The sequence below is a fragment of the Juglans microcarpa x Juglans regia genome, chromosome 6D (assembly GCF_004785595.1).
Source record: "Juglans microcarpa x Juglans regia isolate MS1-56 chromosome 6D, Jm3101_v1.0, whole genome shotgun sequence".
NCBI classification, from domain to species: domain Eukaryota; kingdom Viridiplantae; phylum Streptophyta; class Magnoliopsida; order Fagales; family Juglandaceae; genus Juglans; species Juglans microcarpa x Juglans regia.
Genome location: NC_054604.1, coordinates 29,669,474 through 29,695,103, shown reverse-complemented (window position 1 = coordinate 29,695,103; position 25,630 = coordinate 29,669,474). Strand labels below are relative to the sequence as shown.

General features: G+C 32.2%; 2 protein-coding genes and 1 pseudogene across 3 annotated transcripts; 2 read left to right on the top strand and 1 right to left on the bottom strand.

Moving 5' to 3' along the window:
• The first annotated feature begins 515 nt into the window (after window positions 1-515).
• Window positions 516-6,996, top strand: LOC121236202 (DNA primase small subunit). 2 transcript variants are annotated; one of them, XM_041132738.1, is made up of 17 exons: window positions 516-655; window positions 857-1,004; window positions 1,123-1,173; window positions 1,270-1,445; window positions 1,673-1,750; window positions 1,849-1,960; window positions 2,344-2,428; window positions 2,539-2,590; window positions 2,677-2,735; window positions 2,809-2,924; window positions 2,996-3,117; window positions 3,636-3,704; window positions 3,843-3,900; window positions 4,201-4,274; window positions 5,986-6,034; window positions 6,132-6,211; window positions 6,695-6,996. In XM_041132738.1, the coding sequence occupies exons 2-17, from the start codon at window positions 872-874 to the stop codon at window positions 6,755-6,757; spliced, it is 1,377 nt and encodes a 458-aa protein (XP_040988672.1). In that variant the 5' UTR covers window positions 516-655; window positions 857-871; the 3' UTR covers window positions 6,758-6,996. The 2 variants fall into 2 exon arrangements, with proteins under 2 accessions (XP_040988672.1, XP_040988671.1); XM_041132737.1 differs by lacking the exon at window positions 516-655 and having other exon boundaries at window positions 666-1,004.
• Window positions 6,997-8,604: 1,608 nt separating this feature from the next.
• Window positions 8,605-10,336, bottom strand: LOC121236044 (ethylene-responsive transcription factor ERF061-like). Its single transcript, XM_041132537.1, has one exon. The coding sequence runs from the start codon at window positions 9,800-9,802 to the stop codon at window positions 8,867-8,869; it is 936 nt and encodes a 311-aa protein (XP_040988471.1). The 5' UTR covers window positions 9,803-10,336; the 3' UTR covers window positions 8,605-8,866.
• A 14,260-nt stretch (window positions 10,337-24,596) lies between these two features.
• LOC121236268 lies at window positions 24,597-24,676 on the top strand (annotated as a pseudogene).
• Window positions 24,677-25,630: the final 954 nt, after the last annotated feature.

Here is a 25,630-nt window from a genome sequence, read left to right as displayed (position 1 = left end):
AAAAAGGAAAATTGGGAGAGGCGAGGATGCCAGCCTGGTGTCTCAAGAGACTGGAGTGTGGACCTTAGTTTTTTTACTTTTATTTTTCTGGTGAGAAATAATTTTTGTAAGTGTATGAAAAAATTAGACAAATTTGAAATTTATAAGAAAAATTTATATTTTTAAGAGAAATCATATTTATGTCACATAATTTTTTGAAAAAAAAAATAAAATTTACTTAAAAAATTAATTTTTAAATAATAAAATTTATTATTTTTTGAAATCAGTGCATGATATTTATTCAATATATTATATGATTGTATCTAATATACTATTTTTATGATAGATTCTAAATAAAAAAGTGCAAAAAACTTATAAATACGAGTCCTCATTTAAAAATATTTATTTAACAATTAAATAAAAAAAAATGGGTAGCTTTTATCATAATGCATCCGCATCATTTTCCTATAAATATATACGAATTTAACATTATTTTTTCAAAGAGTCGGGACCTTCGTACTCACACGTGCCGGTGCCCCAAATAAAAAATATTTCCCGCCAAAGAAGACCTACTCTTTGAGTCTTCATCCTCTCTTCCCGCCATTTCAAATCCCACTTCCCCCGACCCTGCCATCACGACAAGCAGCTGCGATTTCCCTGGGCAACGGATTCCTTCGTAAACATCATTTTTTTTTTTAAGTTTCTTCATATAATTTACCAAGCTTTGTCTCGATATGAATTGTAGTTTATCTTCCTCCTGTGGGTTTAGGTTTTAGTACCCTTGAGTTGTTAATTTGATCTGTTACTTACTATACCTGATTCGTTCTGCTTATTCCGTTATCTTCCTGATGGATTTGGGGATCTGAAATAATTACAGGTATAGTTCTCAAACATGACCAGAGAGGACATCGAAAATGGAAGCGAGGACATGGTTATTGATGAGGGTAAACCTGAATTCGGTGAACGGATGCAAGGGAACGCCGTTCCTGAAGGATTTAATGCCAATTATCTCAAAGTCTATTACGGTAAATTATTCATGCGATTTTTCCTTTCCTCTGGATTGTGTTGATCTAGCTAGATTTCATTTTTCTAGGATTAGCTCATTCACATCGATAATTTTTTTGTTGCTTTTATTTGTGGCAGGAAAGCTTTTTCCACACGCTGATATGTTCAAATGGATGTCCTATGGAAACGGTGAAACTGCATATCCTAATCACTGCGTGTGCGTGTTTAGTGTGTGCGCGCATGCGAAAGTAATTTTGCTGAAGATTACCTAATTTATATTTGTAGATGGGAAGCATCCTGCCTGTGATCAGTCCTACTTTGGCCGAAGAGAATTTTCGTTCACACTAGATAATGACATTTATCTCCGCTTTCAGTCTTTCAACAGCGCATCTGAACTTGAAAACTCTATCAAAGAAAAGTGTCCTTTTAAAATAGATATCGGGCCTGTATACAGCGTGGATGTAAGATTTTCGATATCGTTCCTGATTATGTCGATCTGATGCATATTTTCTGTGACAGTTAATGCCTGACTTGTTTCACGCTAGATTTTGTCTTAGTTTTAAAGTTGCATAATGAACTAAGAAGTTTAATCATACAATTCTAATCAAAGATGAAAACTACCTCTTAAACTAGCTTTTGCAATTTTCTTGCCTGTAATGTTGACTTTAAAATCATTTTTCTGCTGCAGCCAGCAAAGAGACATGCATATGCACAAAGTGGTGATAATGTTTTCGCTCCAGTGGAGAGGGAGCTTATTTTTGATATAGTAAGTTACTTAACTTGTGAACATACAAAAACAATCACAATTTAACTGAAATCTTGACTATGAGGGCTTGTTTATTTGACTTGTACTTCCTTCGGCAGGATATTACGGATTATGATGATGTTAGATACTGCTGCTCAGGAGCTGATGTTTGCTTGGACTGCTGGCCACTAATGACAGTTGCTATCAAAGTGATTGATGCTTCCCTCAGAGGTAGGGGTGACATTTGTTTTCCTCCTTGGTCCAAGCAAACAAAGAAGACAGACTGATTGGTATCTGATTTCTTTATTTGAATAGTTAGAGGGGGCATCTTTAAGAAATTGTATTTTAAATGAACACAATCGGAGTGGCTTTTAGCTCTTGTTAATGTTGCAATAGTAAGGCGTCGTGTTATATGGACAGATGATGCTAGAAAGTTACTCCCTTTGCTATAAGTTTCCACTAACATTAATGAGAAGGTTTAATATAAAGTGTCGGAAGCTACTTACTATTAGTTTTAATAAAGTACAATATTGGCCCTATATGTTATTTTATTTTTATCATCTCCTTTACAAATGCCATAGCTTTACACTTTGCTTTTAACTCCTCTGTTGCAGATGATTTTGGTTTTAATCATATTCTCTGGGTATATAGCGGTCGACGTGGTGTTCATTGTTGGGTTTGTGATGGGAAAGCAAGAAGGTTATGCCACAGACATTTGATCATTCTAATAATTTGAACACATATTTCATTTTCCTTACCTTATGTCATGACACAAAATTACACAAACTGTACTGCGGTCGCTCCTGCAGGTTGACAAATGAACAGAGGGCATCTATTGCCGAATATTTCCGTGTATACAAGGTGGTATACCATTCTTTTCAAAATACTTTGAATTTGAAAGATATTTCATGGTATAGAGATTTATGGAATTTCTTAAATCTGTTCAGGGAAATGAAAACAGTCATAAAAAGGTGTCTCTAACGGTTCCTCTGCATCCATTCCTTGGGTAAGTGTTAATATTTTTACTTTCTAATTCTGGGCCCATTTTTCCTGTTCTAAGACATGTTGTATCTCTGCAGGAGATCATACACTGAAGTTCTAAATGACTTCTTCGAGTCAAAATTGCTTTTAAGTCAAAAACTTTTTTCCACTGAAGAGAGATATGAGAAGATCCTAGAGATGATTCCGGATGAATGTATGAAATTTTTTTCCCTTTCTTGTGTAAAAAAATGTTCTTAACCATAATACACGGCGTCATCTTTGCAGCTATCACCTCTGAACTTCGGGGAAAGTGGCAGGACAATAAGCGATCCTCCATGTCAAAAGAGGACACTAATGTTGTTAGATGGGAGCAACTAAAACATATACTGCAATCAGGAAAACAAAAGGTATGAAATATTTAATATAGTACAACTGTCTCTCTAGGAACCTTGTACTTGAAAATCAGCATCTATGCCATGCTAGCATGAATAGTAGAAAAAAAAAAACAAATTTCTATACAATACATTGGGTTTAGAATTTTTCATTTATCTAAGGCATCCAGATGCATTAGATTGGACTAGGAGATATTTCAGGTAGTTTTGTTTTTCTACAATTACTTTAGATTCTAATAATACCTTGGTGATGTGTTGTCTGGTTATAACGAGGTCAGTTACTTTCACATTTTTATTTTTGATGTTAAAAATGTCAAGTTGTGGTTTCTTAGTACTATCTATCCAATGGATAGCAAATAGGCAATAGTAAGGTTTTGAAGGAGCTAATCTGGGAATACTTAGGATGAATAAAATTTTGACAGAGTTAATGATGGATTCATGTAAACTATTGGGTGAGGAATTCTCCAATCTAGTAAAGTGCAAGGCAATTTTATGGACTTTGTTATTTTGATTGGCCTCTTTCCTTGTTTCAGCCACAAGGACTGCAAAGGTGTGTCAAAGAGATTGTATTCTCTTTTACCTACCCCAGGCTTGATATGGAGGTTAGTATAATCCCCTCCCTGTTTCTTACATTCTTCTCAGGGTCATATATCAGCATGGATAAAGAAATCTATATTCCTCAGTCAAGTACTAACAACTATGATAACTCTTGTCATCTGGCCTATCTGTTTGTGATCTAGGTTTCAAAACACATGAATCATTTGCTAAAAGCACCTTTCTGCGTACATCCAAAAACAGGTTAGGCCAGGAATATTTGTTAGCACTGAATATGAACGGCCATGGTAATACAAATATTGACTGGATATTACATTATTGGATAATGTTCTTAAAACTGCAAAGCATTTTCTATACGCCTCAAACTCCAAAAATTATTAAAATTAAAGAGATGTTCAAACTTTGGTGATGGAATTCATAATATCATATGCTTATTGCATGAAACTTTGAATATGTGATATCTGCAAACATCTTTTATGGCAGATATTAATTAGTTGTGGTGTGATTTTAGTACTTCCATAGTCATTTATCTCCCTATTCCAGGTCGTGTTTGTGTTCCTATTGATCCAAACTGTTGCGAAGAATTTGACCCCACATCAGTACCAACCCTTTCCAAGGTAAATTTGTATGGAATGGTCGTATTTATTACTATTTATTCATTTCTGTTGATGCTTTCCGGTACAACTTTTTTTTTTCAAACCCAGTTGAAGTGTTTAGGAAAATTTTCATCTAAGAACAATATAAGTTTTTTTTTTCCCTAATAATGCAGATCTTGAATAATTCCTGATTTCTGAGACTGCTTATTGGAAACTGTGCAATTGTGGCTTCTCCCTATTTTATTGTAATGGTGTAAGCTTTGTAAAATCTGAAGATAGGGCCTAGCCAATTCCCACCTCTAGCATTATTTCTAGTTTAATCTTTTTAGTCTTGATATTTGTTCACGTAGCCAACTGCAAGTCGTGTGAACAAAAGCTTTGGTAACTTGAACCCATAGCTCATCCATAAGTACTCCATCTGAGCTGTGCCATTTGCATCTTGATTTTTCCACCAATAGCATCTTAGCATTTGGAATCATATGTTAGTGGGTGGGTTTTCATCTTCAGCATAATTGAACTCTTTTATAGACTTACTTTTGGGCTATTAATTAGTTTATTTTGGACTTTCTTGGGAACTTCAATGGTTTTCTTGTTTATGCTGTTTTAAAACTCAACTCTATTAATCATTTGCTATTATGAATGAATGTTACTCACGCTTCCTTGCCTAAATGCCTCCTCATTCATGTGAGCTAAAAGCATCCAGTTAATGTGCCTCTTGATTAATAGACATGTGATTAAACTATTCAAATATCTAGTTTTTTTTTTACTACACATTTGATTGTTTTTCTCTTTAGAAATCTCCTTGTTGGAGCACATTTACACCTTGTTTTTCAAAAGTAAGATAAGTTTTATCGAAGGATCAAGACGGAACTAACAGTACACATGGAGTATACATCAGATAACACCTAATTAGAGAAAGGAAAAAGATCAAGAAAATTATGGAAGCTTAAGCTAGAGGAAAGAAAGCTTCGAATTCCTCCATTGTCCCTTTGCTGTCTTCGAAGCTATGTTTCTTTTCTCTCACCATGTGCACCGAATTAAACAGATCGGGATCATTCTCCAAAAGATCTTGCTGTGATCACTTTCAAATCTTCGTCTCCAGCATACTGGTAAATCTGCCACCAGTCTAGGCATCACCCAATTTAGCCAAGAGAACCAAGAACTGCACGCTACATAGTTCTAGCAACTCACAATGAAGTAATGGATGGACAGCATTTTCCTCATCCCTCATACACATGCAACACCACTCTGTTACGATAACATGTCTCTTTTGTACGTTTTTTAAGGTAAGAATCTTCCCTAGTGTACCCGTCCAAACAAAGAAATCCGCTCTCAGGGGGGTTTAGTCCTGCAGATGGACTTCTATGGAAAGTTAATATTATGACACGGGATCAATGCACTATAGATTTTCCCTCAGATTTAAAACACTCCCCCACAGTCGCCAGCAACTAAGTACTGATTCTTCTTAGGAAGATTTCTTGAACAATATTCCCAAGTAATATATAACACAGCGATTCCATCCTCCCCTCAAAGTTCAAATATCTTCGGATCAACCAAAAATAGTTCTAGAACCCCATGGTTTTGTGGAGTCGTGGGTGAGAAAAATAGCACTTGCACCTTATCAGATTTGCGTGAGGAAATATTAAGGATAAATACTTTTAATTTAATGCAGTTAGTGGAATTTGTCTCCTGGATCTCATGGCATCCCATTTGATTTTTGTTGAATTTGCAGCTTTTAGAGGAAATTAACATGGGAAGTTTGAAAGCAGATATTGATAATGGTATGCCAATACAATGCTTGCTCCCTTCATCACTGATGCCATTTGGTATTTTTTTTTCCACTACCATTGACGGTGTTGTAAGTTTTCTTGTTGCCAGAATGGGATAGAACCTCATTGGGGAAATCAGTTAGGTTTTTCAGATCATCATTCTTGCAGCCTCTACTGAAGGTTTGCAAGGTATATCTCAAATTCTCTTGTTGCTCCTTGTGTCAATATGAGAAATGTCCAGATTTGCTTTGATATGTCTCTGCTTAGTAAGGAATTTAAGGCTGCAATTTTGAGTTTTGCTTGGGTGGTTTTTGCTCTATGTTTTATTTTAGTCTATGCCTATTTTAGAATATCAAGTGTCTGCTAAAACAAGGACTATTTGAGGAAAGGTAGGTCTTGTACATGATTCTAATAGAACTTCCCCAACTACTGTGTAGTAGAAAGTTGCTATCTGTATTTCTAGAGGTCTGAAATGAAGTTTGTTGTCCTTTTCTTTTCCTACGCCTTTTCAAGGAATGACTGAGGGGTTTACTTATTTATGTTTACTCATTCCACTTATACATATGCTTAATATGTAAATATATAAATCCCTAATCCTTTTAGATTTTTCTGCTGAAGCAACTAGTTTTACAGAAGTACTATATTAACTATGCAATTCATGAAATGTTGCAGGAAGAGATAGAAAACTCATACAATGCGAAACTGCAACACTCAAAGAATTCCCTGAATTGGTAGTGTTTCTGTAATCAAGTCATCACACCATATATCCGGCGGCTATCAGAGTTGGTCTGATTATTGCTATGATTATATATGGAGGAACTGAAACGATCATGATGGAAATTTAACAAAAGGTTTGTGAATGTCAGTCTGTTGCCCAGAGAACTGGATGAATGTTTATTGTTGCTGGCAGACCCCATTCTGTTTATATGATGTCAATGTTTGGTTTGAAAGAACTTATAAAGTTTCATCTCGTATATTCTGCTGATTGTTGATATATTGCAAAAATCCCCCCCATTCCCCTTCCCCCCCGGGCGCAAAAATCTCATGCTGTGGTTCTCCATTTAGGAGACATTTCATTTATTAAAAGTGTACCCATTCCATATCATGTTTATAACAATAAAAAAAAAAGCATTGCTGTTCATTGAAAGCCCTTAGTTGTCCTAGATTTATTGCCTACTGCAACCTGTTCAATAGAGTGCTTGAAAAGAAGAAAAGAAAGGGCCATCTAGAAGGATGCGTAAATACTGAAAAGTGAGTTTCAATTAGGTTTTCTTACTACGAAGCGAGGCATCCGATTAGCCTCCATTGTTGACCTTGAGAAGGTCTTTAGAATCTACTTGCATGTGAGCTGCTGCAAACACATCAATTTTCTTAAGCAAGGTACTAGGAATTTCTTTTCCTTTTTTTTTTCTCCGTGGAGTTGTGTCGTTGCCGGTAGGGTGAGATAATCACTTCTAGAGTAACTACAAACAAAAAGCTCCTTTAACTTTGTCTTGGATTCTGCATGATTACCTATTAAAACAGGTTCTTGACAAAACGAATGCTTTCATCTTAAATTCAATTTTAATTAGGATCATAAAAGTTTTAGCTTGAAATGGACATCAAGTCCATCTCTAGTTGGCGTGCAGATAGGGGCATTTTTGTACTCAACATCACCAGATGAGATTGGCCCTCCAACATACAATGAAGCACTTTGTGGTCACTTCTGTGTTTGACGTTTGTATTTTTATTCTCTTATGAGCACTCGTTGGAATAGTTAAATTTAAATCCAAGTTTCTTAATATGACATGAATTTATTTATTTTTATTTCATTCGCATCCAATTCCCAGATTATCTATATATTTCTTATATAATAATAAAATACTATTAATTTATATTTTACCATTTTACCAATTATATATTAATTAGTAATAATATTATAATCTTAAAAAAACTGCTGCAACCAAATCATGGTAAGAAGTACGGAAAAAAATATTTTTTATTCCTTTTAGTCATGTTATAGTAATTATCAAATTTGACTCACAACACTAATTTACTGTAGTAAAAAGCCATCCTTTTTTATATTTATATAATCTAATACAACACATTTTGAGATTCTATTAACCAAATATTTTATTAAATTTAAATTTAGATAATCCTACAAGAATGCTCTTTAATCGCAAACTTGCAAAAGTCAGAAAGGACAAATACTGCACGGATTCGATTACAGTGTGCTTGTCCTTGCAATCTAATAAAGCAGCATCACCATCTCAGTTGTATAGGCATTAGACTAGAACCACATATGATCTGGACCACCTCCTCCCCTAAAGCTTTCTTACGTTTGTCTAAGCAGCCCGGGGGAGCACGGCCGGGCACATTTTGCCCATTCTTGTCAAAGCAAATTTTCATTTACATTCTGATCAAGTAAACAATTCAATCTTGTGTTCCAAAATCCAACTTGTAATTTCAGAAATCTGTCCTCTTTGAGCATAAAAAATATATATGTCTTGGCCTGATCTTTGTAATCTACTACCCTCTTTGATTTCTCGCTGCAATCTTCTTATTTAATATAACGTACTTCTAAATGCTCAGGCAACCAAAAAAAAAAAAAACTGTAAGACTTTATTCCAGAACTCAAAACATAGCAATATAAGGTAAAGGTAAACAGGATTCACATATGAAATCCCTCTAAGAACATATTCTTAATGCCTCCATACTAAAAGCAGAAGGCGAAAATATAACCATAAGAACCTCTGGCATAGCTACGGAACCCTCGCAACACTACCATTTACACTTGACTTGGTATTTTCTCCTCAAAAAGTTGCAACATTTTTCACAAATTCAGCTTGAGAAACAAGTTCTCCTCTAATTAGCAAGAACTTCCCAGATCAGTTCGGGATCGAAAGACGGCATCCTCTCCAGCGAACATCCTTCGGTTTCAGGTTCCTTTGCCGGTGCCATCGGACACTCCGTTGAAACAGAGGACGGTGACTTTTCGCACTTCAGAAACTCGTCCTCGGAAACTTCGGATGATAACAAGTCGCTGCCCCAACTATCAGGGAGAGCCAACGGCTTCACCCGTAATGATAAAGAAGACGACGACGACGACGACGACGGCCCAACCTTCATTGCCTTCTCAATCTCGCTGCCATTGGCATCAACCTTCGTACTGCATTTCTTAACATTCTTTTTGGCTCTCTCTCTTTTCACCTTCTGACAAATCGCTTGGATTTTGGAATCCACCGAGCTCTTCACGGCATTCAATCTCGTACAATCTCCGAATCCTAACACACTTGGATCCGTAAGATTTGGGAAGTTCAAGCGCGCATATTCGCCACGAAGCTTACAAGCTGCACGGTCGTAAGCGTAAGCAGCGGCTTCAGCAGTGTCAAACGTGCCCAACCAGACTCTCATTCTGTTCTGGGGTAGTCTAATCTCGGCGACCCATTTGCCCCAGTGCCTCTGCCTTACTCCTCTGTATAACTTTTTCTTGTATGGATTTATGAAAGCGCTTGAGCACACAGAGCTCTGTAATGGGTAGGCCGCCGAACTGCGAGTAAACGCACCGTTTGCTTGGCTTTCTTGGCAGAACTTCTGGAGAAGATCTCTTTGGCGGAGGTAAACAGAAGAGCCTAGAGGCTCAAAAATGGGGCTGGTGATGGTGTTTGATGAATCGCAACGAGAGAAAATTGAATCTAAGGTGTTGGTGCCCCCTGTTAATATGAGTTGAGATAACGATGATCGGATGTCGGCACAGTCGGTGAATGCGACGGGAAGGTTGTGGTCTCGACTTGTATCCATAGTGGATGAAAATTTTTCTCGGTGTTCGTTTTCCGTGAAAATTGGAACAGACAAATGGGTAGGAAATCAATGTGCAGTAAACGAGGCCACTAAAAACTGTCCTTTTTTCCCGAGAGATGGTGGAAATTAGAACAGAAGGGTTAAGAAAACGAAAAACTGCAAATGGGCGAACAGTTATGATGGTCTTTCGTTACCAAAAACAGAGAGAAGATGAAAAAGAAAGAGAAAAGGAACTTAATTTTTAGCTCTGAAACAGAGTGATCAGAGGAGTTTCGTGGATCACTGAAGAACTGTAGGGATACAGGGTTCAAAGAAGAAGTTTCGGGTTCTTAAGGAAGGCTTAACAAAGGAACGGAGTTACCATGAAAGAAAACAGAAGCATTAGAAGGTTTGGCAGTAAGAGGCAGAGGACCCAATTGAGATTTCCTTTTCCGCATTCTCACAACAAATATTTCGAAGTACTGTGTTGAGACTTGAGACCGAGTTCGGTCGCCTTCTCTGATGAATTTATAGCTGCAGAGATCACCAAGGCATAGCCCTCCACATTGATTTTTAACTCTCTTTCTCTCTCTATTCATAACAGTCAAATCTCCATTAGTTTGAACTTGAGTTTTACAGAGTCTCGCCTAAAAAGGAGATGACTGGCTTTCCAACAAATACCATTTTTTTTTTTTTTTGGGTAGGTGTATCAGTGAATTAAAATGAGAAGAGTTAAAATAAAAATTAAAAATTAAATAAAATATTATTAAAATATTATTTTTAATATGATTATTATTTAAAAAATTTAATAATTTATTATAATTTATATAAAAATTTAAAAAAATTATAATAATAAAATAAAATAAAACATTTCGTATATTCAAATTATAGTGTTACCAGGGATATAGTTTGGAAAAATTATGTAAATGAGTTTACAACCTTTTTTTATTTTATTTTTTATTTGGATACAAATTAGTTTGAATGTTCTGAGATCCTTTGGAAGGTACACTTTGTCTGCAGTACAATAGTAGAAAGATTGCGCGAAAGATCTGATAATTAATTCCTTACTTCTTTTTGTTGGCTTCCTGTTAACCAACCAAATTTAACCAACCAAATGGGATGATATAGAAATTCTTTCACTTCAATTTATTTTATTTTATTATTATAAATTTTTAAAATTTTAAAATCTTTAGATAAAATATAATAAATAATTTAATTTTTTTAAATCTTAAAATAATAATAATATTAAAAGATAATATTCTAATAATATTTTATACAATTCATCTAAAATTATCTCATCTCACTATCCAAATGAGTCATAAGTATTGGATATATAAATTGCTTCATCTTATCATTATAATTTTTTTAAATTTTTACACAAAATATAATAAACAATTTAATTTTTTCAAATTCTAAAATAATAATCATATTAAAAAATAATATTCTAACAATATTTTATTTAACTTTTATATAAAACTATCACATCTCAACTTACTATCCAAACATGACCCAAAACTCTTGTAAACTGTAAAATTAATATCTAGATTCCCACCTCTTTTTTCGAATAAACAAATAAATCATCAACCTTATCAAAATTAAAAACAAAAGAATTTATTTATTTTTTTTTAAGAAATGAGTATGGAAAGCTAGATGCTGCATTCAATCTAATTTTATAATTTCATTTTCTCAAAAGAACATGAAAATATTATAAAGAAAGCATTTGTGACGCGGATGGGGAAATCGTATGCAATATGCATGATCAAATACATATGGGGAGGGATGCAACGCATACTGCGGTTGATGCCAAGTTATGAGTACTAGAACATGTTATGAGCGAAAATTACGAGAATATGATCTATCTATCTATCTATCTATATATATATAAAATAAAGATCAATATATATAATCTATGTATATATTAGTTTTTATGCAATTAATTAAAAAAAATAGTAAAATTCAACATGATATTTATTTTTTTATTTTTATAAGCAACATGATATTTTTTTAGTAATGATATATATGCACAGTTTTTTTATGATATTTTTTTATAACCATATTTTAAAATGAGTGTATTTATATAAAGTGATATTATTTTTATAAATTTTTTATAAAGATATTTTTAATTTAAATATATATAGACAATTATAAAAAAAAAAAAATGTATTTCTACCCTTTTGCCAATTTTTTTCCCCTCGTAAAACTTGAATGGTACGATGGTTAGCTGGCGCCAATTTTTTGATCTAGAAGAAGTACCGAGTCAGAGTGGCGGAGTCAGAACAGTGAAATGTGAATCATGAGTGTGAGAGAGAGAGTTTCTCCATCTCGAGGTTTCAAATTTGTTTCTTTCTTGACTTTTAATACACAACCTCCGCAACATTCTATATTTTATATATTTTTTTAATTTTAATATTTTTATAAATTTTTTTAGGATTATTCTTTTTAAATTTTTTCAAATTTTCTATTCATTATTTATATAATAAATATTTGATTAAAAGATAATAAAAATTAAAAAAAATATAAAATACAGAGTGTGAGGAAATTACGAAAATTATTTTTCTTGTTCTTTCTTTCTTACTCCTCTGCCCCTCACTAGTACAAGATAGGAGAAAGAGATTTGATAAAAATAATTTGTGAAGATTAAATTTTTTTAATATTATTTTTATTTATAAATTTGAAAAATATTATTTTTTATATTTTATTTAAAAATTTAGAAAATTTTTAATTATTAGATAAAAATTTAAAAAATATTTATATTTGTATGATATTTAAGAATCAATAAAAATTTTAATTTTCTAAACATCTCCTAACCTATTTTTTCAAATTTTTATTTTAATACAAATTTATTTATTAATATCTATATATATATACACACACATTTTGATTATATGTAAAATTATCACGTCAATTTAGATAAAAAAAAATAATGATATTTGTACAACATATTGTATAATATATATTATAAAATAAAAATTATTTTATAAAAATAATGTTAATTTTTTAAAATATTTTATAAAAATATTTTTATTTTTATATAAAATATTATATAAAGTATTGAGTGTTTATATTTTTAAAAATACATAAATTGCTGCTCGTAAAAAGCTACTTTCTCGATTTATCATAGTACCTGGTCTCTAAAGTCTTCTCCCTCATAACTTGTCTGCCACGCGTCTCCTTTTCTAAAATTTTAACATTTAAAAAATGTTATTTAAATTGATGAAAGTGATGGATTGAATTTTTTTATTTAAAAATTAAGAAAGTAATTATTAATAAATTTATATTTTTTTATTGTTTACAAGTTTTAAAAAATATATAAAAAACTGACTGAAATAAAAGGAAAAAAAAGTACATTCGATCAAATTTCATCTATTAATCATCTGTAACATTACCCTATACATTTTTGTTCGTCTATGGCTCATTTGGATTATTATTTGTCTTCTTCTCCTTACAACCATTTACTATTTAGATTTGAGAAATGATTTATATAATTTCTAAATAGATAAGATCGTGCAAGTTTTGCTAAAAAAAAAAAAAAAAAATCTACATTGAAGAATTATTAAAAAAAAAATATTTGTTATTAGAAGATCCACTTTTTAAAAAAAAGATGTTTACAAAATTTGTCTATTTAAAATTTATACCTAACATTATTCTTTAAATCAGATTGGAAACTCATTTCAACTCATCTTATCTCATCATTACAATTTTTTTAAATTCATACACAAAAAATAATAAAAAATTCATTTTTTTTCAAATCTCAAAACAATAATAATATTGAAAATTAATATTGTAACAATATTTTATTTAACTCATCTAAAATCATCTCAACTCATTTCAACTTATCTCTGAATCCAAACTGGTTTAACCGTACTCGGTTCTATTGAGTTAGTGTACCAATTATTTAAATAACTAAATAATATCTTAAATAAGATATATATGATTAAACTGATCAAACTAAAATGGACAACAACACACACACACACACACACATATATATATATATATATATATATATATATATATTATAACAGCTCGTACTCTATGTTCTAAATGATTTTATCTTCTCATTAATTTTAAGGAATATTTGGGTTCAAGTCTTCACTCACCTTTATTAGCATTGGGTTTTTTAAGGTTTGAGAATCATGCACACTCCTGTGAAAAAAAAAATGAGATTTATTATTAAAAAAATAAAATTTTTATGTATGTTTTAAATTTATCTTTTTTTTTTTAAATAAGTATACGAGATTTATATAATTTAAAATTGTAAATATCATTTCTACTATTAATTCTAAACTTATTTAATATACTAATCAGTTTTATTTGATGGAGTACTAGTGTATCATCTACTTCCTCCATGCACGATTATGGGATTGATCAACCCATTTCAACTTTCGATGTTCGATCGGCCTTCTACTCTTACAAAAAGATAGATCAACCTAACGAATGCCATATCACACAGGCAACCCACATGATATAGTTAATATGGGTAAAGACTAACCTGTAACTAGGTACGAAAGAAGGCTAATTAGAGCTAGACAGTAGACAAGGTTAGAAATTGATTATTTAGAATGATATGTTCCTTGCATGTTTAAGCATTAATCGTGGAAAAGAAGTTCACGTTGATGCCATTTTCAATCAAGTGACCAATAATAATTGGTTGGATGACTTGGGGATGATGATCATGCTAATGGGTCATGTGTGCATCCATGATTTAGATCTCGTTTTGATAGTGAGATGAAATGATATAATTTTAAATGAAAGTTGAATAAAATATTATTATAATATTATTTTTTAATTTTATTATTATTTTGAGATTTGAAAAAGTTAAAATGTTTATTATATTTTATGTGAGAATTTGAAAAAATTATACTGATAGAATGAAATGAAACCGTTTCTATATTCAAACGGGATCTTAATAAAATAAATAAAGTACAAAAGATAAAGATTAATATCAAATAAGCAACCTACATGAGTTAATACGGATAAAGCTTTACCAACATGTAATTAAGTAAAAAAGATGGGTAAGAGTTGAACAAAATTTGAAATTGATAGTTAGAATGATATTATCCTCACATGTTTAAGCAGTCGTGGAAGAAAAGTTCACGTCGATGCGATTTGCAATCAAGTGATCAAGAATAATTTTGATGGTGATCATGCATGTTGATTAGTCATGGTATCATCCATGATTTAATAAAATAAATCAAATACGAAAGATCTTATCGTACAATGGCAAGCAACATCATTCATTTGCATAGCTTTGAGCTGGCAAACTTTTTGGAGTCATCGTCCCTCGAAGATCGCCTACAAAGATGAAACACCCCAAATGAATAATTAACACTACTGCCTGCCTCTCTCCATTTCACGGGTGACAACTTCTAAAAGGATACTAACAAATCTCAACCCCACGTGTCCAAATTTATTTCTTCATTTATAACTTCTTTCAATTCATTTTATCTCATCTTATTTAAGCTTCGCTTAGTTACTGAATTCAACTGAGTTCAGTCTAATTTTAAACTGAGTCTAATATTCAAACACTCAATTTTCAAATTACTAAACTCATTCCAACTCAAAATCTTCTTACACATGAGACCTATAACTTTTTTCAACTTAAAACATTTTTATACGTAGGATTCAAAATCTTTTTCAATTTCTCATAAAAAATACAAAACTCATTTTAACATATAAACACACTTTAAACTCACTTTAGATAGATCTTACATAATTCTCTTCACTACTCAACTCACTACTATTCATAAATAACTCAATTCAGTTGAGCTCAACTCAACATCCAAACGTAGTCTTAATCATTACAACTTTTTTAAATTCTCATATAAAATAAAATAAATAATTTAATTTTTTTTAATTTTAAAATAAAAATAATATTTAAAAAATATATTTTAACAATTTTTTATTTAATTTTTTAATTTTAATTTCACCTCATTTACGAAAACAATGAAACCATAGAGATCTGTGATAGACGACCAATATATAGAGAGGTTTTTTTTTTTTTTTTTTTAATCATTTAGGATGGATGCCATCTTTATTCACACAGATTAATATAATATATTTTAATTATACCTTAACTATTTACAGATAATTACTTAAAATGTCCGAAATTAACGAATTATAAGTATTCGAAAGTAAAATTCTGGCGTTGAATACCACAAAGGCTGAATGAGGTAGATTAGACCTTTTATGAAAATATGGGTGCCCCTACAGCACAGTGGGACATGGTCCTACCAAATGGTGCATTAAAGACGTAAAGGAAAAATACACTTCTTTATATTTGCCTAATTCTTTTAAATTTAATATTCCGATTATTCAATCACTTTATATATAATAATAAAATATTATTAATTTAATAATTTTTATATTTAATTTATTTTTATCATATTTTATAATTCTGTCAATTAAATATTAATAATAATTATATTTTAATTAAATTAATATTAAAAATTATATTTTCAAAAGTTATTTAATATTGTTAATAACAAAAAATTATTTGATTAAAATCATATAAAATTCTATGTAGATTTCTTAATTACAAATCAAAATAGTATTTTTGTTTGGAGTTAGAAACTATTATTTTAATATTTGTTTAAAGTGAGAAATTAATATTTTAATATTTAATAACTAAATAATAATCTTTTATCTTTAATCAATCACTGTAACGAAATTCAAATTATTTTAGATATATTTAACCTAATATAAGATCTTTTTAATACTGATTATTTAAATTTTAGCTATCCTTCTCAAAGCCAATGAGAATGTTATGAGGTTTCAAAAAAACAAAAAAAATCTGTAAAATCTGATATAAAAATATGGTCATACAAATTAATAAAATATTTTAGGAATTTTTTTGAAATAATAAAAAAAAAATTGTGCTTTAGAACAGCAATGGAGTTTGGTCAAGCCAACAATAATGGAGTTTTGAGTCGAAATAAATCGCCGAAAAAGGTCTATTTTGGCGGTATGCGGACTTGGTCATTGCTCAATCCTAAAAGCAATCAATCCGCTTGACGCCGACTATTTGCGTGGTCCTTTTGCTCCTGAGCTCGACACGTTAACAAGTCCTTTTTCTTTTGCCCACACTCAACTCCTACTCCACGCGTCGTTCCATTATTCTATCAACTATTTTTGTTTTTCTCTTCTTTTCTTCTATATGCTTCGAGTTTCTTCTGTGATGTCATGCTGACCGCAAGGTCTGGGCCCAGTGAGCCTCTCACATGGGCTTGGGGCCCCATTTCAATTGTGATGGTGATCTGTCAGCATGTAGGTGACTGAATCACGGCGCCATTGGTTGGGAGACTGCATGCAGGGGGTGTGGAATACACAGCATGGTTTCCAAGCACCACATCTCAACAAATGGCTGGTGTGGATTGGGCCATAATAAAAGATTTTTGGATATCTCTCTATTTTGTTTCTTTTTCAGAGCTTAATCATATGATGAGTTGGGTCGAATAAATATAGATCAAAGCTTTCATTCTCCATGTTGATGGTCAGACAAAGCTCCACCTAGAAGTTTCAGAATATTCTTTCGTTTGAAGTCCCTTAAACATAAACCGTACAAATTTAAATTTACAACATTTAACTGCATCATATTTTATTTTATTTTTTATCACTTTTGAAATGTTGGGTACCACATATAAGTACCAAGAATGATAGTGTTGAATTGGCAAATGTTATAAATTATGTTGTGACAATATCTCAATTATTTAATTTAAGAGCTATATATTTTATTCTCAAACAGACCGATGTTTAAAGCACATCATTCATGTCGATCATTTAAATAATAAGATTTTATTTATAAAATTTAAAATTTAAATTTTAAAATTTAAAATTAAAATTTAAACTTTATCTTTTATATATAAACACTTTACTAGGCGTGATAATAGAATTTTTCTTAATTTAAAACTAGTAATATTTGAGATTTGATAATTCCATTCAATAGAGTGTCCTATATATGTATGCTGCCAATGAATTAATGCCGGATTGCTGTGTCATGTGTTAATGGTCTATGGAAAGAAAGAAAAAACACCATATAACATCTTGTGGGACTCCTTCCATTCACCCTGATGTGGATCGTTTAGAGAAGATAGTGGACAAAGGGGATCAGCAGATGCGCCTGCGTAAAGAAGCAGAGTATTGACTATTTGGAATGGTTATTGAAAGATAAACTCATTGAGTGCCCAATAAATTTTAGAGGGACCATTAGTTATCCAACAAATAAATAAACAACAGCAATACTTTTTTCAAAACTTCTTGTCATTATCAACCTTTTCTAAGTATTTATGATCTTTAAAGTTATAGCCAGCTTGATGTGTTCATATTTTTCCACATTAATTAGGGTCTAAAGCTATTGCATTGTTTTAGAGCATTGGCAATGGTCTAGCTATTGTCAAGTTTAAAATTTGGTTAGAATCTTAATTTTTAGTTATAATATCAATTTTTGACTAGGTGAGTCTACATTGGACTAGTCATTATAAAGTTAAAATAATAATATAATATAATATTATTTATTTATTTATTTATAAATACAATTTATATATTTCTTTGATCTTCATACTTTGTAGAAATAATGTGCATACCATACATCTTTTACCATTCAAAGAGAGAGGGAAGTGATGAAATAATTAAATATTATTTTTTATTGTGAATAGTAGCTAGCCATGTTTGGAGAGCACTTAAGATTTACTATTCATCAAGTCTTAAGTTTTGGACCATTGGCTAGTCCGATGTGGAAGCTTTTTCTCATATCTAGCTAAAGTTTAGACTTGCATTGACATTTGACTAATCTATTGCCAATACTCTTAGAATGGCGAGAAGAAACGGCACTAAAAGCTGCCATGTGAAGAAGATCAGATGAAAACCAGCACTTATTGTTGTTGCACCACCACCTCCCTAGCTATGCATTGGCCCAAAACCACCTTAAGATGGCAAACACATTTTCATGTTACCCTGATTTTCATTCGTCAGAAACACACAGTACTAACTCTAACTACCATTGTATTTGATGCCTCAGCTTGTGAAAACTGTTGCTTCAAATGCATGCAACTGCATGTGCGAGAAATATTCTCGCAAATCACGCATAAAAGAACCGAACCAAAAAAAAAAACGCAAATCTTGGACATATCTCAGTCTTCCCACCCAGCCTGTTAGATTAGACCAGAAATAGGATAACGAGTGTGGCCCCCGATCGATCGAGTCTCATCAGGATACCCTTTCTTTCAGTGCAATGAGCTGTCTTTAGACCCTGGTCATCTTCGAGTTTATATTATCCTCAGGGTATATGTATGGTATGTTGGATCAGGTCGGTTTGACAATTCCATTAAACCATCTGCAGCTTATAGAAATAAGTTTTAGGCCCCAGCAGTACATGAAAATTATATATAATATGCAGAATGAGCATGCATGACCTCTTCATATTTTTAAAGACTACAGTGGACTTTTAAGAGTGATCCAACCTCTTGTCTGCTGCAACGTACGTCTTTAATGATTTTGAGAGATAACCACTTTCTTGTTCAGAGGTTTTGATAATGAAATTAGATTCTTCTATATATATATATATATATATATAGGCTAAAAGGTGGTTTCCGACTTTGTTGAAAAAACTCGTGCTGATGTTTTCAAGCCCTGAAAATGAGGGTAAGCTGACTTTTGCAGTCCAACACCGACGCCACTCGCACGTATCTATCGATCTTTGTATCTATCTGTGGGGGTTGAGAGGTGTTAGGAGGGAGTTTGTTGAAGCAATAAAGGTTCATGATTCTTTCTGCCACGTCAGACATGAAATGGTACTGTCGACGTTCTCTGGCTAATGTTCTTTTCTTTTTTCACCCATTCTCATGTTCTGCATGTGAGTGAGATCAGTAGGAGTTTTTCCTTCAAAAATCAAAGAAAGATCGATGATTTTACATACTATCTCTTTTAAGGAAAGTTCGGTGGATGGGATATTTAGAATATCTCATTATGAATATGGTAAAATACAAGATATTTTTATTGAGTTTTAAAAAATAAGAAAACAAAATTTAAAAAAAAAAATCATATTAAAGGTTAGAGTAACGTTACAAATCGTATTTCTATCACATTTTTATTTTGAAAAATGATATTTGTAATTATAGAATGTATAAGCATCATGCACTCATTTTGAAAGAAAGAGTAAATATGAGACCTATATAAAAAAATTAATTTTTTAATGATGTATTCTAATATTTTTCAAAAGAAATGCATAATATTTACATAATTTATGATTATATATAGTATTACTCATTTATTTTTTTCTGTAAAATATGATATTTTTCATCACTTTTGGTTCTTTGGATCGTCATTTATATTTATTAAAAAAAATCTAAAACTTGATGGATTATACCACCTCATTATATTATAAAGTCTTTTAATATTATTTTTATTATAGAATTTGTTGTTTTTAAGGAAGAGGTACGTACCGTCTGAGTACCTGACCAACCTCTGTACTCCCATATTTTTTAGACGATTTTTTCTTATTTTATGAATGTTTAAATGATAAGAATATTTTAAATTGATTAGAAATATTGGGAACATTTTAAGACTTTGCCACAAAAGTTTAACAAAAAAATGTGCGAGTACAGATTGGCCCAGAACTATTCAGCTGAATATGGGCTGTACGAATAGACCAACTAAACTTTAATTTCTCTGTTGTTGGCCCAAAACGATGTCATTTGCCTCATGGGCCCGAATTAGAACCGATCAGCCTACCTATTGATTATACAAAAGAAAACTTTACACAACAAATTATATAAACAGATTGGAGAGGCTTTTGAGAATGACTTTTTGCAAATATTTTGCTTCATTGACCAACTACAGTGATATTAATTAGAGTTATTTTATTGAAAAAAGTTACTTTATCTCCCTCGTTTGATCGGTCAAGTTGACTGATAGTTAATTTTTTTTTTACTTAATGATTAAGGAAGTGATTTTAAATGTATTTATGTATTTTTTTTATTTTTTTAAAAATATTTAAATGTATTAAAAAAATGTGAAAAAAAAGGAAAAAAAAAAAAAAACTCTGGGCGGTATGCCCAGTAAAAGTGGGGCGGCATAGTAGCCCCACTCTATTTTATTTTCTAGTTGGTATGTATAGCACATTATTTACATTATTTAAATAATAATATTTCATTTATAATATTCAAATTTTAAAATTTATTTTTTAAGGCACCGTTTGGATAATGAAAATGTTTCATCTCATCATTATAATTTTTCCAAATTTCTATATAAAATATAATAAATAATTCAATTTTTTCAATTCTCAAAACAATAATAATATTAAAAAAATAATATTTTAATAATATTTGAGTAATGCTAGATACAAGCCCCCAATAGACAAGCTCCATACAAGTCTTTTATAAAACAATGGGTCCCACTAATAAATAATAGTTTTTTTTATACTTTTTTAAAGTGGGGTCCACTTTTTTACAAAGACTTGTATAAGGCTTGTTTATTTGAGACTTGTACAAATCATTTCTCCTTTAATAAATATGCACTACACACCATTTTTCTGTTAATAAAGCCTCTCAGCGTGATGGATTTGAAGTGCTAGGCTCATACAAAAATCTTATAAATTGATATGTTTTTATTTAATTTTGTAAAATCATTTTAATCACAAGATTTCTTTTAGTAAAATAAGAGAATAAGAAATGATATTTGCAGTTATAGAGTACGTAAACGTTATACAATCTTTTTTAAAAAAATGTGCAAACATTTATCTTTTAATTTCATTATGTCCCTAACTCATTTACAACCAGCATTCGAGCTGCTCTCTCGTCACGGCAATAATATTAATTTAGCTGTTTTGATTCGTTTGAAGCTCATCACTTGGGCAATCCCTCTAGCTTTATTCCATGTCTCCCGAGGAGATTTAGGGTACGTTTGGATAGTGAGAATATCTGAGAAGTGTTGAGAATGTTTGTGAATAGTAGTAAAAAAGTAATGAAAAAGTAATAATAAAATATTAAAAAGTAGGTGAAAAGTAATGAATAGTAGAAAAGTAGGTAAAAAGTAATAATAAAGTAAAAAATAGTAGTGAGAGTACCTCAAGTACTCTCACTTACCAAACACACCCTTAAGCATATGTACCTTCCGTCCACATCTTATATTAGAATTGAATTCAAAATTAAAAAATTTAACTTTTTAAAATTGAAATTTGTATTTTATGTCCTTCTAAATAAATAAATAAATTATTTTTCTACCTATAAAATGACGCAGAAAATACAATATTATGTATTTTATAAATAAAATCCTACGATATTAAACTTCTTTATATCAAGCTGTAAATATAATACTTTTTAAAAATATGTTTTTGGAAATTCTATACACACTCTATTATTTTACTTTCATTATATCACGTAAGATATTACATATTTATTATTATTATTATTAGGATTCTTTATATGATGATATGAAAGAAAATAAGACGAAAGTGCGGTGTATAAACTTACTACCAGTTGCACTGAGCGATATTTTTCAGTTGGTTGAATCGTTTTCCTAGTCTTGGCTCAATGCCTTTTGGATGATCTCGACCTCAACGAAATGGTATTCGCAATAGTGGCATTTACACAGGGTTTTGGCTCTCTGGGAACTCGGCCATCTCCCAGTCTCTCATGTTTGACTTCAAAGGTCTGTTGTCCAACCTTGGACTAGCTCCATGAGAACCATAGCTTGTTCAATTTTTTGTACGCCTATGCGAAAAATTTGTCCAGAAAATTTGTCTTCTTCTAGGTCAGAAATCTCACACTTGGTCTCTTCGAATATTCCTTATACATTTTTTATGTATCTTGTGTCTGTGCGTTTTCCTTCAATTTTCATGTCATATTGTCATGACAATAGGGTCCTCTTGTAATGCAAACAAGTGGGTTTTTTCTTAGAATAGGGAGTCAAAGTTTGTTTTTTTTTTTTTTTCTGTGGGGTTCTTTGTGATACTACCTGTCATTGATTGCTCTCGGGCTTATTTGAAGGTAAACATCAGAGAAAGGAAACTTTATTTGATTTTTAGAATATAAATTGTTTAAGTGGGTAGTGTTTGTTTAATTATAAATTCTGAATGTAGGTGGTGAATACAAGTGCAAACACTGGTTTGGATCCCAAAATTGCTCCCACTAAGAACGAAACAGATGGTTCAAATAAGAAAACAGGTAGGTCGAGCTTGGCTTTGAATTCTACTACAGTTGACAAGGTATATAATAGGGGAGACCAAGTGGACGGATCAAAAGAGGGTCCTCTTGTTGAGAATGGCATAGATCGAAACAATTCCAGTAAGCATTTGGTATCGAGGGAAGCTGAATATGTGCAAAAGGGTGAGGGCGGTGCGAGTGAAGAATCAAAAGGGAATGGGAGTGGTGATGAAAAGGAGAAGTTGAGAAATGGTGTGGAATCCAAGGATGTGAGTAAGGTGGTGAGCAGTGAAAGGGTTGTTATCTCTTCGACATCAGTGTGGAATAAAGGTTCTCGGGGTGAAGAATGTGATTCATCTAATATATGTATGGATGGGGAGAAAAAGTTGGTTGCATGTTTGAGAGTTCCGGGGGATGGTGAGTATTGACACTGTAACTATGATTGTTTTTCTACCGGCTAATTGGTAATATTGCTTGTCTTAGTTGTTGGGTTGTGAAATTTGATGTTATCCACTCATATTTATTGAAGTTAACTCCTTAAGTAGGTCTTTCTGTTTTGGTTAAGCGGCCAAATTTAAACATTCCATTTATGCTAAATTGTTTTCTCTTAACAAATTGACAAGATTGCAACTATTGGAAAGTATATGGCTAATCACAACGTAGGATAACATGGGAGGAAATGTTCATGAACGTCTTTGAGGTAGAGATTGAGGATGTACCTTTTAAAAAGTTCCATCTTGTGATACTTTACTGTCAAATCAACATGGGTTTGGAGAATCCATTAATCCTTTTTAAACACAGTGATATATATATGTTTTTCAACTATCTCGTTAGTCTTTGCTTCTGGACTATAAAATCAACATGCATTTAAGTATTTCGTTCTAGAAAATGGTGCACTATGTTAACCAGGAGATCAAATCTACTTCCATAAAGATCTCTGCACATGATTCTTCATCACCAAATTCATCTCAGCTGGCACTTGATCTTATCTATTATATTCTATTTCATCCTCTTATCTTCCTTCCCCAATTCTTGTATTTTTGTATTTCAAAACTCATGTAATCTTATCAATTCAAGATATCTATAAATATAGCAACAGAGGAATAGTTTTGGTATTGAGGTCAGAACACTTTTATTATTTCTTTCATGGTATCACAACCACTCTGCTCACGCATTTGATCGATCCTTTTTTTTTTTTAATGGCTGCCTCATCTTCTACCTTTGTTGCTCCCAATCTTAGTCATCTTGGTTCGGCTAAGTTGGATGAGACTAACTATCTTATGTGGTTGTCTCAACTTGTCCTGGTTCTTAAGAGCCATGACTTAATGGGCTTTGTGGATGGTTCTGAACCGTGCCCTTTCCAGTTTCTCATTGATGAACATAGGAAACAAACTACTACTCTAAATCTAGAATACATTCTCTAGAACCGAAAGGATCAGTTTGTTTTAGGATGGATTAATGCCACCCTCTCTGATAAGGTAGCACCTTCTGTGTATGGTATTACCTCTGCCCGACCTGCTTGGCTTGTGTTGGCCAACAAATTTGCTTCCCCATCCAGATCTCATATCAACCATTTAAAGAGACTTCTTCAAACCTTGAATCAAGGTTCCATGAATTGTGCAGCCTACCTTGATTCTGCTAAGCAACTGGTCGCACAGTTGGGTGCTGTTGGTAAGCCTATTGATGATGATGATCTAATCTCTTATATTGTCAGTGGTTTGAACCATTCTTATTACCCTTTTGTTACCTCTCTATCCCTTGCTACCCGAGAAAAAGCCTCTTTCTTTTGAAGACTTCCAAGCTGAACTGATGTCCTGTGAATTACTCTTAGAAAACCAGCTGCATACCATACCACCTGAAACCAACAAGTTTGCCCCGTTTACTCCAAAACCTTCCCAACAATCCTTCAACCGCAAGCCAAAATATCCTGCCAAACATCAGCAACCTTTCCACTCTCAACATTACTCCAAACAGTCAGCCTCGCCCTCACCAAACAATCATTCCTATCACTCTCCTAGACCAAACCAAAACCAGCAGCCTTTTACTACTTCCAGATCTCCTTGCCAGATGTGGCAAATCAAACCATAGTGCTCTTGATTGTTTTCACTGCATGGATTATGCCTATCAAGGTCGCCATCCTCTGTCACAATTGGCAGCTATGGTTGCTCAAACCAATACTCTTCAGACAGCAAATGAACCCTGTTTGTTGACAGTGGTGCTATTTAGCACATCACAGCCAATCTTGAGCAGCTAACTCTTCAACAACTGTACACTGGTCAGGAGCATGTTGCTGTTGGTAATGGACAAGGTTTGCATATAAAAAATACTGGTTCACTGACTATTCATACTCCCATTTCTAAACTTAAACTCAATAATGTTCTTCACTGTCCTCAAGCATCTGCAAATTTACTATCCATTAATCAATTTTGTCTTGAGAATCATTGTTTCTTTATTCTAACTGGAACTCATTATTTTTTCAAGGACAATTACACGGGACAGACACTGTTGGAAGGACGGAGTAGTGATGGACTCTATCCTATTAATTTGCAGTCGTTCGTTCTCAATAAACCACTTGCTATGGCAGCAGTTGTAGGGGTCAAAGCTTCAGTTTCAATTTGGCATTCTAGATTAGGACATGGTTCAAATTCAGTTGTAACTCACTTGTTGAGTAAACATTCTCTACCATATATTGGTTCCATTAATAAATCTG